We start from the raw sequence: 19485 nt of genomic DNA, 5'->3' as shown, positions 1-19485 counted from the left end.
AAAGATTGTTTGGTTTTTTTGGTGTTTTTTTTTTCATGTCACTTTCAGACTGAATGTAAGCACGGGAGATACGATGTGTTGGCAGGCACAACCATTAGAGCATTTGACAAAAAGCACAATGGTGCACAGTTCAAAGCTTGATTATGTATCTGCCAGTCTGACTTTTAAAAGTAGAACAAAACAAGAGCATGCACTGTCAGACAAAAGAGCTTAACAAGGCTGCCTGAATGAGATACTAGTCAGGATCAGATTGGAAGAAAGTGAAAAGCTATTGCTATGTAATAGTCCAGGATGCATTTTACAAGCAGCTGCATTTCAGGTTTACCTTTCCTTTTGAAAAGGCTTGAGATTGTGATTCCTGAAATATTTTCATATCTATAAATATATCTGTGTATAATGCTTGAATTTTTACATGCACCAGTATAAAACAATGTTAAAAGCCGTAAAAAGGACATTTACAGGTTTTAAAACTCTCAAAAGGATGAGAAGAATCTATACTGGCTTCAAATGAATATTGTAGAAGATCTTAAGACTTATTGCATATATCAGAAAAAAAATCTATTTAAGAGGCAGTTAACTGCATAGAAGCCAAAATTGTCCCTGAAACAAATTATCTCTAGTAAAGTTGCCCTTGCTTGGGAAAATAAAAGTAAATAAAATGTCAGTTCTTTTCTTACAAATAGCTGTTGCCCTAAGGCGGTCCAAGAGATTATAGCCTAGCCTAGCCTTGGCTAGGTGAGTGTGGATATTAAACTACTTTTACATAACATTACTTACTTCACATATCAGTGCATGCAATGTAGTGAGTCTCTATTTATGTTCCTGCTGAAAACTCCCTATTTAGACTTGTAAATCCTAGACCCTGTGAGGCTCAATCCAGAGCCTTACCAAAAATGGCACTTGCTGATTAAGGCTCAAGTCTGTATTTACTGCTGCAAAATCAAAGGACTAAAGCCGCAAATTTATTGCAATAATCTGACTTGTTTCTCAGGAAAGTGTGTGAAATTATCTTCAACCCAGAGAAATTACTGAATAACATAGAGAAACCATGAAAGCATGGAGGTTTTTTTCCTAATTATACCTAGCACACAATAGGTCCCTTAAGGACTCTTGTGGGCTTCCCCAAATTAGAGCCCTCCTCAGGTTTCAGGAGTCAGGGTCTGTGCTGGATAGAGATCTGCATTAAATGTATGAAATTCTTCTTGATGGCCTTTCACCCAACCGAGGGAAAGGACCCAAGAGTGTAATTTACACTGGCTATTATGTATTCATATTATTCTTTCCTTTGATTGAAGATGATGTATGTGTAGTTCTTGTAAAAATATGTCAAAATAAGTGAGGAATGTTGGAGAGGTAGTACATACCGCTATGGCTGTGTGAGAGAAATTATGTGCTAAATATTTCTCTTCTTTAAAAATAGATTTTGCATATAGACAAACCCATATTTTCCACAATTTCTCATTTCTTTAAGGAGTGGATAGCCTTCCCTTATTAGAAAAGCATCTTTTTAAAAAAAAATATTCTATTAGTTGCAGACTTGAGGCATATTATTTCAATTTTATACATTCACTCTAAGGTTCCCAAGAGCTGTGTTGGTGTGTTGGTTTTACACATTTTCTCCTGTTCTCATGTTTTCTTACTTTGACCTTTTTGCAGACTAGGAATATTTTATCTTCTGCTTTTTGTAGTCAGAAAGAATATTCAGAGTCCTCTCAATACAAAAAAATTAAAAAATAAATATAAAAGAGTTTCTTTTACATGCAGATTTCTCTGAAGATTCCAGCTAGGCCTGTCAAAAGAAGCATTTCAAGGGAGGGCAGGTTACTTCTGACTCTGGATTCAGTCAGGTTCTCAGGAGACTTGTTTTCCAAGGTGCTGGGTACAAAACCCTTGGTGCAGTCTGAGTCTCTAGGCATCGTACAGGCTACTTGCAGCGCTATCTACTATTGGATGTGAATAAAGAGGTAAAGTTAAGCACTGAATGAGTAGTACTCAATATCTACTCTATAAATAGACAGTCCTGATGTGGTATTTCTGCTTTGAAACTTTGTGTCTTAAACTTGTACACCCAAACAGTTTATATTGATGTCATGGTTGTTAATGATCTCTCATGAGAAATAAGAGATTTAAGGCAGGTCACAGTAATCAACCCTTTTACCAGTGCAGTTAATTAGTCATTTTACTTTATAAAACTAAAACTTCTTGTCAAATTATTGAGACAAAAAAACATAACAGTAGGTTTTCTAGCCCTTGGAATCAGATCCAAAAAATAATATTCTGTATTGATGTAGCAAAAATTTTGTAGTATGCAAATCACTGCATTTATTAGAGTAAATACCAAGCCAGGTATTTGATCTTGTACTCTTGAGGTTTTGGTGTTTTGTCGATGAGCAAACAAAAAAATATTTGTCAAAGTATATCACAGTGATAAAGGCAAGTTGGTTAATATATTACCTCTGATGATAAGAGCAAACACTTTATTTACAAGGACTGTTAAGAAAAAAGTCAGCTGCCTGAGAGTGAGCTATTTGAAAGTTACATAGGTACAAGAATTTTCTACTATATTTTTATCAATTAAAGATTTACTACTAGGGAACTAGTTTGAGACATATCCTATAACTTATTAAGATTAGTATAACTTATTAAGATTAATATAACTTAAATTTAAGCAATCAAATACAATATGCTGACACATATGAAGAAATTAAGTAACTGAGGATATACACGACAAAACAGCTATGTGTGTGCCTGTTGCTATTGCTATCATAGACATCAAGGAAAATGATGGTTGTATACCAATGACCAGTGGTTTTATTTCAAATAGTGATATCCATTTCAGTGTGACATGCAACATATTTTAAGGGCTTAAGACTCTAAAATGTGAATTACTAAAGTGGTTTCACAGAAATTTGTAACGCCATAGGAACAATGAATTTCCATCTTTTACAGTAAATGTAAATGAATGCAAGCTTCTATTGCTTATTTCTTTCTTTCTAGCACTTTGGAAACCGGTGGGCAGCAATCTGCAGATGGACAGAAGACCGATGGATCCTTCTACAAGATATTCTTCGTAAATGGCAGCACTTTGCAGAAGAGCAGGTGAGTAGTTTTAGCAGTTATAAATTGGAATGTTCTTCAGAAAATTGCACTAGGAAAGGCCTGACTGAAGCCCTTTCATTCTCTTCCCTCCAATTTTCTTTCAGTGCCTTTTTGATGCATGGCTTACTGAGAAGGAGGATGCTGTGAGCCAAATTCATACAACTGGCTTTAAAGACCAAAATGAAATGCTGGCCAATCTACGTAAATTAGCTGTATGTATTTTTCATTCTCCTATTTTGTGTTCAACGTTTTTATTCGTGAATCTGAGTGCAGGTGACTTTATCTCACTCTCAAGCAATATAGTTTAACAGAACAGCTGTTTTGTACTTTGGGAATGGATGTTGTCTCAGGTAGATGAAATACATTGGTCCATGGCCTTGCTGATTAAGGAACCAATGGGTACAGGTGTCTTCACTAGTTGTCTCTTTAATCAAAAGTTTATGAACTGAAATATCATTGGGCGTATTAATAATATGTATGCTTCTATACCAAAAGTTTCTTTGTTCATACTATTGATATATATATTAGAATAGAATAGTTTTGGTTGGAAAGGACCCTTAAATGCCATCTAGTACAAGTCCCCTGCAGTAAGGAGGGACATGTTTAACTCAATCAGGTTGCTCAGAGCCTTGAATGTTTCCAAGGATAGGGCTTCTACCATCTCTCTGAGAAACCTGTTCCAGGTTTCACCACCCTCATCGTAAAAAAGTTCTTCCTTATATCTAATCTGAAACTACTATCTTTTAGTTTATAACCATTATCCTTTGTCCTGTCACAACAGGTCCTGCTAAAAAAATTGTCCCAATCATTTTTACAGACCCCGTTTAGGTACTGAAGGGCCGCAATAAGGTCTCTCTGGGGTGTTCTCTTCTCCAGCCTGAACAGCCCCAACTCTCTCAGCCTTTCCTCATAGGAGAGGTGTCTATCCCTCTAATAATTTTTGTGGTCCTCCTCTGGACTTGCTCCAACAGCTCCATGTCTTTCCTGTGCTGAGGTCTCTAGAACTGAATGCAGTATTCCAGGTGGGATCTCACAAGAGCAGAGCAGAGAGGCAGAATCACCTCTCTTGACCTGCTAGCCACATTATTTTTGATGCAGCCCAAGATATGATTTGCCTTCTGGGCTGCAAACGCACATTTCTATCTCGTGTCCAGCTTTTCATTCACCAGTACCCCTCAAATCCTTCTTGGCAGAGCTGCTTTCAATCCCTTCATCCCCCAGCCTGTCCTGATACCAGGCGTTGCCCTGCCCTATGCGCAGACTGTGCATTTGGCCTGTTGACTCTCAGGAGATTCACACAGGCCCACTTCTCAAGCTGGTTCATTTCCCTCTGGATGACATCCCATCCCTCAGGGATGTCAACCGTACTACTCAACTTGGTGTCATCTACAAACTTGATGAGGCTGCACTCAATCTTGCTGTCTATATCATTGATGAAGATACTAAACATTACTGGAATTCATCTATTGGTTTTTAGACCTACTAGCAGTCATTTTCAAATGCAAGTGTGTATAGTTTTTTACATTCACCCAATGCCAAGTTGTCAGCAGTTTTGTGGATGAAAATCTACTATTTTTTTCTTCTCTGAATCATATATTTGTATTTATAATTTGCATTAATGCATTACTCACATGAAAATCCTTATCAAGGAATATGTTCTTCCACTCTTGGACTGGGTTTTAGACAGAGGGGAAAATTAGATCATGGTATCCTGACCCTGACGTACAAATCATCCCTGTCTTTTGGTATACGTTATTTTGGCAATAGAGATGTGCTTGAATGTAGGAAAGGAGAAACTGTCACAAAATTGGTTTTATAATTAGACCAGCTTATTCCAGAAAGATGAGTTTGTGAGGCAACATACATACATTCTTTTACTAATATAAAAATGTTTATAATCTTATGTAATGGTAGCTCAGTCCCTCAGTTGTCTGAATGTATCTAGCAGGAAATTATGATATTCATTTGTCCTGTTAGGTATTAGTAATTTTAGGTTTGATATGATATGACATAAGAGTTTCCAGCCTGTTTCTTCTGTCTCTCTTAAATGCAGAAGTTGGCAGGATTAAGGTCATGTTCTTTAGTCAGATTTTTGTCTTTTAAGCCTGAAGGAAATTTATGAATGTATTTTATTAAACTATTTAGTATTATGACTGATCATTCAAAATTCTACAACCCTCCTACAACGTCCTAAGCCTTCTGAACTACCTAAAGTGAAATAGGTTGTTGAGATGCTGTTCACAATATGACAGAAATATTGACTCTTACATCACATTAATCATTACATCACATAGCTAAAGTAGAAGTTTAAAAAAGGAGCAGCTGGTAGTTTCCGTGCCTGTTTGCAGTTCAAGATACTTCTTAAGACATCAGGGTTCAACTGCTACTTGCTGATGCAAGTACATCAGTGTCTTCTCCACAGTAATTTTATCTCCTATTTCTCAAGTGGGAGGAAATACACTGTTAATTATATTTAAAACAAGATTTGTGATAGCAAGCATTATTGCTGCTTAAAAGTAAGCTTTCATTTACCAACATTTGTTAAACTGGTAGTTGGCATGCATATATTTTCAGGCAGTAATAAAGATTTTGAGTAAGCAGAAACATTGAGGTTGTTCCTGAACCAAAATCTGCATGCATAGATTTCTGATTTAGGATTGATGAGAGGTTTTGCAGCCCAAATTAACATAATTTAATGCCAACCAATTCAGAGTAGGATAATGAGAAATAAGAACTATCTTAAACACCTGCCCCCCTCCCCTCCCTTCTTTCCAGGCTCAGCTTCACTCCCAGGTTCTCTACCTATCCCTCTGAGTGGTTCAGGGGACAGAGTATGAGGGCTGCTGTCAGTTCATAACACTGTCTCTGCTGCAACTTTCTCTTCACACTGTTTCCTGCTCCAGTGTGGGGTCACTCCCATGGGAAGCAGTTCTGCATGAACTTCTCCAATGTGAGTGCTTCCCGAGGGCTACAGTTCTCAGTGAACTGCTCCAGCCTGGGTCTTTTCCATGGGATGCAGTCCTTCAGGAAGAGGCTAATCCAATTTGAGTCCCTCATGGGGCCACAGGTCCTGCCAGGAAACCTGCTCCAGCTTGGGCTTCTCTCTATGGGACCCCAGCTCCTGACAGAAGCCTGCTCTAGCACAAGGTATCCATAGGGTTATGGCCTCCTTTGGGTATCCTTCTGCTCTGGTGTGGGATCCTCCATGGGCTACAGAGGGGTAACCTGCGTTATCACCATGAGCTGCAGGGGAATCTCTGCTCCAGCCCCTGGACCTCAGTCAGGGTTGTTTTTCTCACATTTTTCTCTCTCCTCTCTCTTGCAACTGCTGTGCAGCATTTTTTACCCTTTCTTTAAGAGATTTTCACAGAGGCACTACTGAGTCACTGATAGGCTCAGTTTTGGCAGTGGTTCTTTTTTGGAGCTATCTGGAACCAGTTCTATCAAACTTGAGGACAGCTCCTCATGTCTTCTCACAGAAGTAACCCTTGCAGCCCCCATTGCCAAAATCTTGCCATGTAAACACAGTGCAAACAGAGCACAGATACTGTTTCCTTTCCGCTCAACTTTGAAGTCACCATTTCATTGTTATTGAAATGAATGGGTAAAATATATTTTTAGTCAGTGCAGTAATTCACCCCGTTCTAACATTGTGTTAAAGATTTCTAGATTTATATACTGGACTCATAATATCTCTTTGTAAGATTTTTTGTTCAGATAAAACTAGTTTTTGAATTTTTTTTTGTGTTCTAATAATCTCAAATAACTTCTTTCAGGGGATTCATTCTGTATATGTATGTGAAAATTTATCTCTTTTGTCTTTAACACTTCTGGGATCTACTTCATCTAAAGTTCTGAAAAGCTGTTTAGACTTTACTACTTTGTGCATGTATTAATACTGACTTTTCTTCATTTTTTTTCCAGTGTTGATGGGTAGTTGCTCTAGTTGTAAAAATATTTCCTTAAAACAACATTTTTTAATTAACTTTCCACCTACTATTTATTCACTGACACTATAATTGTCTTGAAATCCTTACACAAGGTGAATGGTGACATTCCTTTACTTATTAGAAGAAATAAATTAGACATTATACCATTTTTTACTGTAATAAGTCTCTTAGCGGGCGGACAATTACTTTACAGCAGCTGTTGCTGATTAGAATACTACAATGAGCAAAGAAAGTCTTTGGTGATGTTTAAGAAAAGGAAAACCAATAATAATTAAAAACTTGAAAACTAGTAGATGCACATTGCCAACAAATAAGGAAACCACTTTATAATGTTTAAATATTAGTTTACAGTATGGACGTGATGGAAGTTATCACTGAGTTATTTGATAATTAAGTTAATAAAGCAAACAGTACCATTTATTCTCCCGCAGATTGATTAATTACATATTTTGTTGCTAGCTCATTAGTATTTTTAGGAGTATTTTACTGGGGAGAAAAACATAACTAGAAAATAGATTGGTCACTGAAGCTATGGATGTCTCTTGGACTTGTGAAGAGCTTACTTCATAGAGATATTTGCACATATAGATCTTGAGAGTTTCAAGATCCCTTGGCGATTTACTGCAGTAAATGATATGATATGCAGATATGATGACTGATGATTTCTCCTTTTCATTTAGCATCCGTGGGTTCAAGCTGTTTGGCAGCTTGTGGAGCACAGAGTTTGCACGCGGGAGTTTCCAGACTCCCAGCTGCAGGGACCTTTCCTTGGCACACTTTGTAGGGTTCCCAAGACTTCCACATCCCCTGGGAAGCTATCACCGTGTAGCCAGAGCCTACCAAGTTCCAAGAAAGATGAAGAATATATGATTCTTCCATACTGCCAAAACCAAACCTATTTGCTTTAAGATTTATTTTTTTTTTAATCCTAATTTGGGGTCAAATAATATTTTTCTAGAAAATAGGTTTTTTTCCCTCTGAGTTTTAATATGAAATATATGACAAAGTACAACAAAACTTTAAAGTAACATTGTTTGAAATGTTGATATAGTTGTTAACATTAGTGCAGTTTTAAGGTTATTAATGTCACACAGCTGTTAGCTTTATGATTTATGTTGCCACCTGAGGCATACTGTGGTGTCTGGAGTTGTTCCACCTGTCATGTTATATTGCTTTATGAAGTGCAATGTGTCCATTCCACTATGTCAGCTCTGCTTATAGCTTTTACGGTAACAACAACATGGAAGTATAGGAGTTTATATGAAATATCTATACACATTTTTGGTTATTTATGATGCTCTCATTGGGATTTTTCTTCTAAGTTTGTTGGGTTTGTTGTTTTTTATTTTTCCCCTGTATGAATTACTGTTCTTACCGCTGTAACTTGGTTTAACAGATCCTAAAAGGAGATCTAGAAATGAAAAGACAAATGATGGGTAAGCTGAAGTCACTCAGCCAAGACCTCCTTGTAGCTGTGAAAAATAAAGCAGTGGCTCAAAAGCTGGAAAGTCGTCTTGAAAATTTTTCCCAGCGCTGGGATAGCCTTGTGCAGAAGGTGGAGAGAACTTCTGAACAGGTTTGTTAAAACCATCGTTTTGTCAATTGATGATAGCCAAATCCTTTGCCAGCCAAACGCTTGAAGTAGTATTGGTGCTGTTTGTCATATTGTTTTTGTTTGGTATTTTTCCCCCTGCATGATTGCTTAAGACATATTTTATTTTTAGGACAGCATAATACAGCTATAATATAACTTTCCAGAATTTTATTTCCTTCTCTAGTTTTTGATCTCTCTTTATAGTGTAGATTACTTTCTTGGGTTGCTTACTGCGTTTTAGGGATGATGCAATCCATAATGAAAATACTCTTTCCAGTTAGTTTATTTTTAACCTATAATAGTTTGTCACTCCAAATACATCGTTCTTATGGCTGTCACCATGGAGTAGCATTTAATCTGAAATTAGTGTAAGAACCGTTTGCTACTTAAAGAGAAATTATTTTTATTTCTTTTCAACAGTGAAAGTTTATAGTAGATTACTGTTTTAGTTCTGCTCATGTTATGCTGATTTACAGATTAAAAAAAGAGGCCATAAAAAGAGAAGTTTCTTGGAAAAATAAAGAAATCAATCCATACCTGTAGCCCAAATGCCAAGGAAAAAAGAATATAATCCTCTATTATTTTACCCTGCTCCTTTATATTAACCATAATATATTAAAAAAGAAATCGAAGTTTTAAAGTTTCACATTTTTTAAATCAGATAACAGAAATCAGTGCTCTAAGTGTGTTATCAAATACATATCTGTCAGAATCTCATGCTTATTGGATTTAAACACAAATCAGCTCACCTTTTTGCAGCCCATTATCACATAATGACGTGGGAATTAACATCAAGACATTTTAAAGACAAAAACAGCTGTATTTTACTACCTGCACCTCTGTCCTGTCCTGAGACGGCCTTTCATAGTTCCTGTCAACTTATTTTAGTTCTGTTGACCATGCTGTACGTTTTTGTTGCTCTATACTAAGGCTTCTACTAAGTTATGCCTGAATAATTAAATAAAAGTTGCTATATTTCCTGTAGTGATCTGAATACCTCTCAGTAACCTTGCTTCTAGCAAATAGTTTGGTCTTGTAGTTTGCTCTGTGACAGTTTCTTATGTAGAAGGAGCTGGAAAAATCAGCTTGGGAGAAAACAACACAAGAAAATGGGGAAGGGGAACGATTTCCCTCAGTAACAGAAGACAAAGCCCATTTGTGCTACACAGCATTTGTAATGGCTGGAAACTTAATTTAACTCTTGTATATTTTCTGTGGAGACCCTGTTGTTTCAATGCAGAGGAAGATCCAGAGATGTAGTTTTATTTTGGGATAGCTAGAATCATGTGGTCTGAAGAAATTAGTAAATCACTCTAAGGTGTTCAAGAGTTATTTAGTTTGTTGATCAGTCATAAAAGCAGATACTGGCTTTGAAAATGGAACTTAGATTATAGAAAAGATAACCTCCTTGTGCAGTGAGCAGTCCTGAGGCTGTATATCCATACATCATAGAGAAGCACAGATGGGTGATAATTTAGATTCCCAAAACAGTGTAACTGTCTTATCATAGCAACACACTTCAGCTGATAAGGTTCAACTTAGTTGATTCCTGCAAGGACAAGCTACTTTGCTTGGCATGGAGTTGATCAGCTGTTGTAGGCAAATGCCCCAAATTCTGGAGACAGTGCACATTCAGTGCTAACTGAATGAGTGCTTCTTAAGGCACTGTTATGGTTTAGATATGTCTTCAATAAAGTACTGATGGTTTGCTTTTTGCCACATGTTTCTATGAGGACAGGACAGGTGATGTTACTGGGGTTTATACATTTGTTCATTACAGAGCTCATTGCCACATTTAGACTGCAAGAAAAAAAATGCCTCTAGAAGATCTAATTATTCTTTCTAATCATGAACTAGGGAGTAGAGTAGTTGAAGAGGGTGGCAAATAAAACATTTTTCACTAAAATCTCCCAGAAAATGGATATTTTATTTATTGAACTTAGATATTGACTTCAAAATGAACTTTATTCCATTCATTAATAATTCTCATAGTACTTTCATAATTATATTTTGTCATTATTTCCTTTCTCTCTCTTACTGAATTATCACTAAATGATTAACTTGTTAACAAAATAAGAAATTAAATGGAAGAGACAACCTCAGCCTCAGTTCAAAGCTGATTCTCCTGCTAGACATAGGAAGCAGTTGTATATCCCAAAGCAAAAGTGCAGAAAGTAGAACATGAGTGCTCCTGTATTTGTCTGAATTCATTGCACTGAATTTAGGCATCTAATCTGAATTCATGGCTGAAGCTTCTGCTGCAAATGAGTGGATGGCAAAGGTGGGAGAGAAAGATACCTTTTGCAAAAGTAGTTTGTCCTTGTCAGGAAAATGTCAACTTACCTTCACTGATGACACAGTGGAAACGAGGACAAGAACAACTTGCTTAGACTATCTGTATGCATAACTTTAAAAAAAACTCTAAACCACCTTTGGTGAGGTCAGTCTGCTTCACTAAATCGTACTGAAAAACTACCCGAACTAAAGAAAACACCATTCCTCATCCAAACTTCCCCACTCACATACATACATTTCATCAAAGAACAGATGATAGCTCCAAAAGTGAATGTTAAGGAAAAATATGAGTTTATGAGGAATGAGGGCACTTCCAAAAGCAGTAATAAAGGATGACATTAAAGGTAGAGTGCCATATAAATGAGAAATAAAATGACATAAAAATACTGAAGTGCTATCAGCACATTGTACATATGTTTGCCTCTAGAGGACGAAAAGGAACATTTAAATTTGTCCACTCTGAAAAGAAATGTGTTTCAACATGTTTCAATGTTTAACATGTTTCAATGTTTTCAACAAACGGCAGGCAAACATTGTATTTTGAAAGCTTTTTAATATGCAGCTTTGTAAGTCACCTTAGCACTTGCCAAGTGATTTTCTAGTGGGCTAAAGGCCTAGACTACATTACCCCTTCTCAGACTCACATTAATTTGTCAGGAACTTAGAGGGATGAAGAAACTATGCTGTCATTATTTAGACTGTCTTTGAATGATACATGAAACATACCAGTGAACAGATTTGAGGTGGGGCTTTGTTTGGGTTTTTTTCTTGATGTTGTTATTTGGTTGGTTGGGTTTTTTCCGAGGGAAGCTAATAAAAGCTACTTCCTTTTTGGTACTTCCTTGAAATTTTAAGGATTTTCCTTTGCCCTTTAAAGTGTGTACACTCTTTAAATGTGAAACAACTTCACCTTGCAGAGTTACATTGCAGCGTGATCTTCAGTACCTTTTAGTTGTACCCAGTCTCTAATTAGAATGGTTATGAAATTCAGATTCACTTCTCTGTTCTCCTTTTGAAGTATATAGTATTTAAACTGCACTCCTATTGATTAAGCATGAAAAATAGTTCTTTACTGTTTTGACATGTAAATCATTACCCCCACAACATCGTGACTTAACTGCTCTGAGCATATGATAATTGCATTGCCTGCTTTTGAAGCACAGTTCCCAGTCACAAGATGAAACTATTTCTCCTGTGTAATGGGTACTATGCTGGGGGTGACTTCTAAAGTACATTAGTAGTGGTTTATTCTGTTTTACACTTTCTTCACTTTAAACTGTCCCCTGGTATTGACTGGCAAATGGAAACATGACAGGAAATGACCTCAGGTGTCAGAAACATCATCTTATCATTGATTTTTGGATAAAACCAAGTGTTATAAGATTTTTTGAGTAGAGGAAAGGAAGGATGTGCTCAGAACTGCATGTTAGGAGCAAGGAATTATCTTGAGTGTTCTTAGCTATAGGGTCAATCCAGGTAAAGATGGCATCAGGTGTTATAGACAAATGTTATAGAACCCTAGACCTCAGAAGCTTTAATTTGCTTTTCCTTTCTGCCCCAAAATAAAATGAATTAAAAATAAAATTTAAAAGAAAGCTGTATAAAGTTTTAATAAAACTGTATGGAACCGTTTCCTTATTATTGTCATGATTTCTGTAGTTGAAAATATCAAAGTCAATACACGTTGCTGAGGGTACTAAAATAAACGTATTAATACATAATATTGTAGCGATTAAAAAGCCAGCTACATGCTTTTCTCTTCCAAAAGTTTATGTAGTTTGTACATTAGCTAAGTCTCTGCAGTTCACAAGCAGCTTACTTCAATTGACAGAATTAATCCAGAGATTTGAAAAAAAATTATGATTTGAGTCTTAATTTTATACTGTTCTGAATAGTCCAGATTATTCTCTAAAGCCTAGACAGCTAGTTATTTCTTAAGGGAGAAGCATTGCATTGGACTTACTGCTTTAAAAAAGTTTGCCAAAATTATAGTGGTAATGGACTTTCCAACTCATCACTTTGGCTGCCAGACTGGACAAAGAGCAAGAAGACTTTTTTGTTTTGAAGACTGTGTAACAGATTCGACAAGGTTGGCAACAACTTGGGGGGGTTCCAAGAATTTTTTTTAGCTTTATTGGTGTTGCCTGCTGAGAAGAGGCTGGTTGCTAGCAGTATTCCCCTTTCCTTGTCACTCTATTTCTCAATATAAGAAAATATTTTGAGAAAAGTGTTATAGTGAAGTACCTGACATGCCTTTTCTTCATCTTACGTAGAAACACTAATGTCTCAATAAATAAAGTAACTCAATAGTTGTACTGAATTTCTGATGCAAGAACTACTAAATAATTTGTGTATTTATATACGGTTTCATGGAATTTTAGGTACTGGCATTCTAGCCACTGAATTGGAGAGTTTTTCTAATTCTTACACATTGGCAATAAGCAAAGAAGCGAGACTTTCCTGGTATAACTTCTTCCTTTTATTTTCTGTTTCATTGCCCTTAAACTGTGAGGTGGTCATTGGAGCTGTAACTAGAGCATTTTGACAAATGAGCCATCATCTGACAGAACCAAAAAAAGAAGTGACCCATTTCTCTTGAGTTTAGGGACTTAAGAACAGCTGCCCATGTTTAAGTGGCAAGTCTGTAGTTTGATGTTATATGGAAACAAGTATAAACAGGTTCTACACACACTAACAGTGTCCTTCAAACAAATACAAGCAGAAAATATTTCTCATAGTTCACTTTTTCTTTATGCAGCTGAACCAAATGAAGCGTTTAGGTTTTTTCTGTATTACCATGCAAAATTAAATGCATTAGACTGGTGGTGTTTACAGTGTTTACATATTATGTGTATTAGTATCCGTTATGACCCCTTAACATCAGTTTTTAATTGTGGAATAACAATGATGCAAATTAATTTCTCTTATAATTTTCTAATTTAAGATTTCCTGACAGAAAGCTAACTGCTCTTTTGTGCAAGTAGATTGTGATGAATTACATTCTAGTTTGAAAGTTAATATAAACACTAAAAATAACAATTGATAGTTTTGTGCTCTTTACTACTTCACAAAGACTAAACCTTCAGAATGGAGGCAGAGTAACATCCAGCAATTGTAGCATTTTATATATTTGCTATCATTCAATTCCCTCATAAAATTGACCATTCGTTTCTTTTCTTCATTCAGCGTGATTTAGAAGGAGCCATAAGTTCATTCTGTTTAGGATCTTTTCTGATTTTGATATTGACTTCTGCAGATATCTAGTTCACACAGATGACACAATTTGATTTGAGTTGCGTATAATGTCATCTTTTCCTTACAGCCAGCCTAAGATCAGATGGGAGCAGTTTCTCATTATTTTCTATTGCTACTTCAAATAGTCTTCACTGAAGTTTTTCAAATAATGTGTGACCTCTGTTTTAATACTTCTCACAGATTTCGCAGCCTGTCACTACCACTCAGACATCACTAACACAGACAACTGTAATGGAAACTGTAACTATGGTGACCACAAGAGAACAAATCCTGGTTAAGCATGCTAAAGAGGAACTCCCACCACCTCCACCTCACAAAAAGAGGCAACTCCTTGTGGATTCAGAAATTAGGAAGAGGTGAGAATCATTAAGAGATGCAGAGAGAATGCTGATAGAGTTTGTATGAGAATGCAAAAATAGTCATTTGACTGCAATAGCTTGCTGTATACTTTTTTTGAGATAAAAATTGCATTGCTGTTCTCTATTAAGGTACTGATTGATTATTATCTTTCTTTACTCAGGATGAGTTGTGGATTTTTTTTTTTTTTGGTAGTTCTAGTCCAAGTATTTTGCAGTATGGAATGTTAGTCGTTGTGTCAATATCATCATGATAATAATTTTAGTCAGTAGAAGTCCTTACGATGGCATCATAGGGTTCCCACATGACTATAGTCTGGAAACTTGAAGGACAAGAAGCATTCTATTAGTTCTCAGCTTTTTACACTCTTTAGAAAGAGTTATAGTTATCATACTAGTAGTGCAGATATTGCCTGGTTTCTAAAGTTCAATCTATATTCTTTCTGGCTTGTGGGTCAACAGTACAAATAGCAGTTCTACAGAGACAGAGTTAATATTTGGTGAAACATGAAGTATCATTATATTCAGATTTTTTCCTCTGTAATTCAAGTACAAGTGACAAGGGATTTTAGACTAATACTGAATGCTTATTAAAGTCACAAGAAGAGTTTCTAATGAGTTGAAATAGGATTGGGTGAATTAGATTTGACTGAATTAGATTTCTGAATAAGATGCTAAGAAGCTAGACTCATTGCAGTGTTTGTTTTGGAAATGTTTTTTGATATTCAGATAAACATATGAATTCCCAGGTAAAAGATTTAAGGACTGGAAGGAATGTGAAACTGTGTGCAGTATCTCATTTTTGTAGAAAATACCTTTGTTAAATTCAATGTGTTTTCAATGATAAATTGTTTTCCTGTAAGGAAGTCTTCAAATTATTAAGAAGAATGAGATATACCAAGAATAGGTGAAAAGAATATGAGATTTTTTTTTTTAATTGGAGTATGTAATTGAAAAAATAGATATTTAAAGGCACCTTTTTCCATACATAGGCATCTAAAATGGGACTTATCTTACCTCCCTATGGCCATTCTAAAAGTAAGGTATCTAGTTTAGCCTTATTATTTAGGAACACTCTATATATAATGCAAAAAGTGTGATTCACCCCCTTTTCCTTAAATTGGATACCTACTCCTCATATAGAAAATACTTAGACTAAATAGAATAGAACAGAAATGTTATGGTTGCAAAAGACCTTTCAGATCATCAAATCCAACTGTAAACTTTAAATTGCCAAGTCCACCGTGCCACTGATCACCACATCCACACCTCTTTTAAATACCTCCAGGGGTGGTGGCTCAACCATTTCCCTGGGCAGCCTGTTCCAATGCTTGACAACCCTTTCAATGAAGAATTTTTTCCTAATATCCAATCTAAATCTCCCCTGGTGCAACTTGAGGTTGTTTCCTCTTGTCCTATCACTTATTACTTCGGAGAAGAGACCAACACCAACCTTACTGCTATATCCTTTCAGGTACTTATACAAGCAATAAGGTCTCCCCCTCAGCCTTCTTTTCTCTAGGCTAAACAATTCCAGTTCCCTCCACTGCTCCTCATAACACTTGTGTTCCAGATCCTTCACCAGCTTCATTGCCCTTCTCTGGACGTGCTCCAGTACCTCAATGTCCCTCTGTAGTGAGGGACCCAAAACTGAACACAGTATTTGAGCTGTAGCCTCACTAGTGCAGAGTACAGAGGCACAGTCATTTCCCTGGTCCTGCTGACCACAATTTCTGATACAAGCCAGGATTCTATTGGCCTTTTTGGCCACCCAGGCACACTGCTGGGTCCATATTCAGCTGGCTGTCAACTGACACCCCAAGTCCTTTTCCACTGAACTGCTTTCCAGCCATTCTTCCTCAAGCCTGTAGCGTTGCTTGGGGTTGTTGTGGTCCCATTGTAGGACATGACGCTTAGATTTGTTGAACCCCATATAGCTGGCTCTGGCCCATTGATCCAGCCTGTCCAGATCCCTTTGTAGAGGGGATGTAGTAATGTGCAAATATCTCAAACACAATCAAAGCTCTTTTGTCTTATATGCAAGAGTAAACCTATGTTAAGGAATGGTCTCTGCCTTGAAAATACTGGCTTCTTTAATTATGAAATTAAAAAAAATTGAGACTAGAAATTCCCCTGAAATTTAAAAATGTTGGTATTTTTAAACTTTTCACCTTTTCTTCCCCAGACTGACGTAATTTACTTGATGTAAATGTAAGCGAGTCAAATGTGGCTGTACTGTTATAGAGGAAAGTATTGTCATTGTTAAAACTAAATTAACAGGGTGATTTTTTAAACCTATATTTTGCAGATCTTCATAAAAGGTATTGTTATAGATAGCTATATGTTATAAAATTAGAGACCAACTTGCAGCAGAATTTCCTTTCTCAGCTCCAAAGTATATATTATTAGTTTATATTTTCCTTCTTGCTCGTATTCTTTTGATTTGCCCTAATACTTAAAGTAAATTTGGCAGGGTACAGCAGAGTAAAGACTTCTAAGTTGTTATGTGAGGAAACTAGCAAAGGGCAGGAATTAGCTGCATTACAGGAATTGTTTATGTTCAGAAATACTGAAAATTATAATTTTTTTTAAGTGTTTTAGTTGTTGTCTGCCTAAAGCTTTACAACAAGCGAGGATAGAATTCTCAAGGAGGCTGGTTGATAATGGTCCTTCTGAGGCAGTCCTAGAGGACAAAGGAGCCCAAGAAGGCTAGACGCTCTTCAAGAAGGAAATCCTGGCAGCACAAAGCAGGTCATCCCCATATGCTGGAAAAATCTGCTTGGCTGAGCAGAGGGCTTTGGGTGGATCTCAGAAAAAAAGAGGAAAGTGTATGAGATTTGGAAAAAGAGGCAGGCATCTTGGGAGGGTTGCAAGGATGAAGTGAGATCATGCAGAAAGAAAAATAGAATGTAAATTCGCCAATTCTGTGAAAGATAATAAACAATGTTTCTACAAATATATTAATGACAACAAGAGGACCAAGGAGAATTTCCAACCTTTACTGGTTGCAGGGCAAACAATTGTGCCAAAGAATGGGGGTAAGGCTGAGGTACTGAAAGCCTTCTTTGCCTAAGTCTTTAATTGTAAGGTCAGATGTTCTCTGGGTACTCAGCCTCCTGAGCCAGAAGACAGGGTGGGAAGAGCAAAGCAAAGCTCCAATGATCCAAGAGGAAGTGGTTATAGACCTGCTCAGCCAATTAGACATTCACAAGTCTATGGAGGCAGATAGGTACCAGCTGTACCTATGGGCAGGTACAGTTAAACTCAATGATCTCAAAGGTCTTTTCCAACCAAATTATTCTATGATTGTGTATGTATATATATAGATCCATGTACAGAAAATAGGATATAATGAAATTGGAGATGATGATTGTTTGCAACAGTATTATTGGCAGATCTGCTACCAAATTTAGAGTGTTAATGGTTTTTCACCATTGCATGCTAGGTTTAGAGGAGGGCTGATTTATGTTTTACACTGTCTAAAAGATACTCATTCTCTGTACATGTTCCGTTTAACTTTTGGATAGTGTCAAGATATGAACCTTGGAACTGTACTTCTCAGTCTTTGTCTAGGATGACTTTAAATAATTGAATAAGTTCTGGTTTCTTATATATGTTTAAGATCAAAGTCCTCTTCATTGCTGCACAGATCAGGTTTTTATTTTGATGTGGTAGGAAAGAAAGCTGAGTTCTAGCAACAGTTCATTGTTTAATAGACTTCAAGAGATTTAACAATGCAATCATAGCATCATATGATCACCAGTTCACTGAATACTTGCGAGTGGACCTATGGTATTGCAATGTGCAACAAAAACAATGTCAGAAATACCCACAGCTGTGAAACAGGATGAATTATGTTTAAATTATCTGAAGGCAAAGTTTTCCCATTTAGTTAATTTTTTTTTTTTTTTTGGTATTTCCAACTAAGTAGCCAAAAAGGGACTATGTACCTTTTCTCTCTAGAAAGTCAGAGCAGGTGTTCCGGAGCAGGAGTTCCAGCTCAGAATGGTGGTTATTGTGTCTGCATTTATGAAAATATAAAAATTCAATCTTATAAACTAATATATTTGACGATATGCTGTTGTCTTTCCCTAGTAATAAATTTGTACTGAGTATAAGCATAAGAATAGGAGAAGAAAATTTATCTCAAAATCTGGGTGATCAGCTAAAATGTCTATGTTCATTGGTGACTAGATACCCTTTTCATCCATGTGTTTTTGCTGGGAGATTCTCTCTGATGTATTCCCAAATAGTCAGTCAGTTACTTTCTGGGTCTTTTGTTGCATTAACTATCGGGGGGGAGGTCTGTATATTTAAATGTACCTACACCCAAGGGAAAACAAGGCCATAGTGCTTCATAGCTTTTGATTTCTGGAAAAAAAACTAAGAGAATGGAGATTCTCAACCTGCCTCTTCTATATCATTCCGTATTGTATGTGTGTTTATGTACAGAATTTTCCCTGAGCACTTAATGACTAAGAGTTGATCAGTCTGCACTGTTTAGGTTTTTTTGATTAAAAATACACCAGCAATTATTGAATGCTTGTCAGAAGCTTCTGAGGGTGCATGATCTGATTGTGGCACATCTATCTGCCATCACGCTACAACATATTGCATTCTCTTGCCCAGTGTTTTGGGAGCCAGGGATACAAGGCATACTGGGGCCTGGGTACTTTTTGAGGTGGTGAATAGCGCTTCCAGGCTTTGTCAGCTTTTTTCATCTGTTTTTAAGCTCTAGGCGTAGTTGTTGCTGTAAACGTGGATGCCCAAAATAAATGCATCAGGCTCCATTGCTAGACATTAGGAAAAAAAATGTGCTCCAGATTTTCTTTCCTGTGATCTGTATGTATTAGAAAGTCTAGAGAACATCTTAAGAATGCACTGCACCTGCAGTGTGAATTGCAAGGTGCTTAGATTTAAGGAAGAAGGAATAGTT

At 36.6% G+C, this 19485-nt stretch overlaps 1 protein-coding gene across 10 annotated transcripts in view; it reads left to right on the top strand.

Annotated features, from left to right (window-relative positions):
- Window positions 1-19485, top strand: part of DMD (dystrophin) — a 1193355-nt gene that overhangs the window by 478318 nt on the left and 695552 nt on the right. For all 10 annotated transcript variants that reach the window (XM_054050408.1, XM_054050369.1, XM_054050393.1 and 7 more), the window contains 4 exons: window positions 2998-3099; window positions 3204-3311; window positions 8446-8625; window positions 14374-14549. In XM_054050408.1, the coding sequence (XP_053906383.1) occupies window positions 2998-3099; window positions 3204-3311; window positions 8446-8625; window positions 14374-14549 (566 nt within the window). The remainder of the gene's footprint in view (window positions 1-2997; window positions 3100-3203; window positions 3312-8445; window positions 8626-14373; window positions 14550-19485) is intronic.

The sequence above is a fragment of the Cuculus canorus genome, chromosome 1 (genome assembly GCF_017976375.1).
Source record: "Cuculus canorus isolate bCucCan1 chromosome 1, bCucCan1.pri, whole genome shotgun sequence".
Classification (NCBI taxonomy): domain Eukaryota; kingdom Metazoa; phylum Chordata; class Aves; order Cuculiformes; family Cuculidae; genus Cuculus; species Cuculus canorus.
Note: the sequence above shows the minus strand (reverse complement) of the source record. Positions and strands in the feature narration are given on the sequence as shown.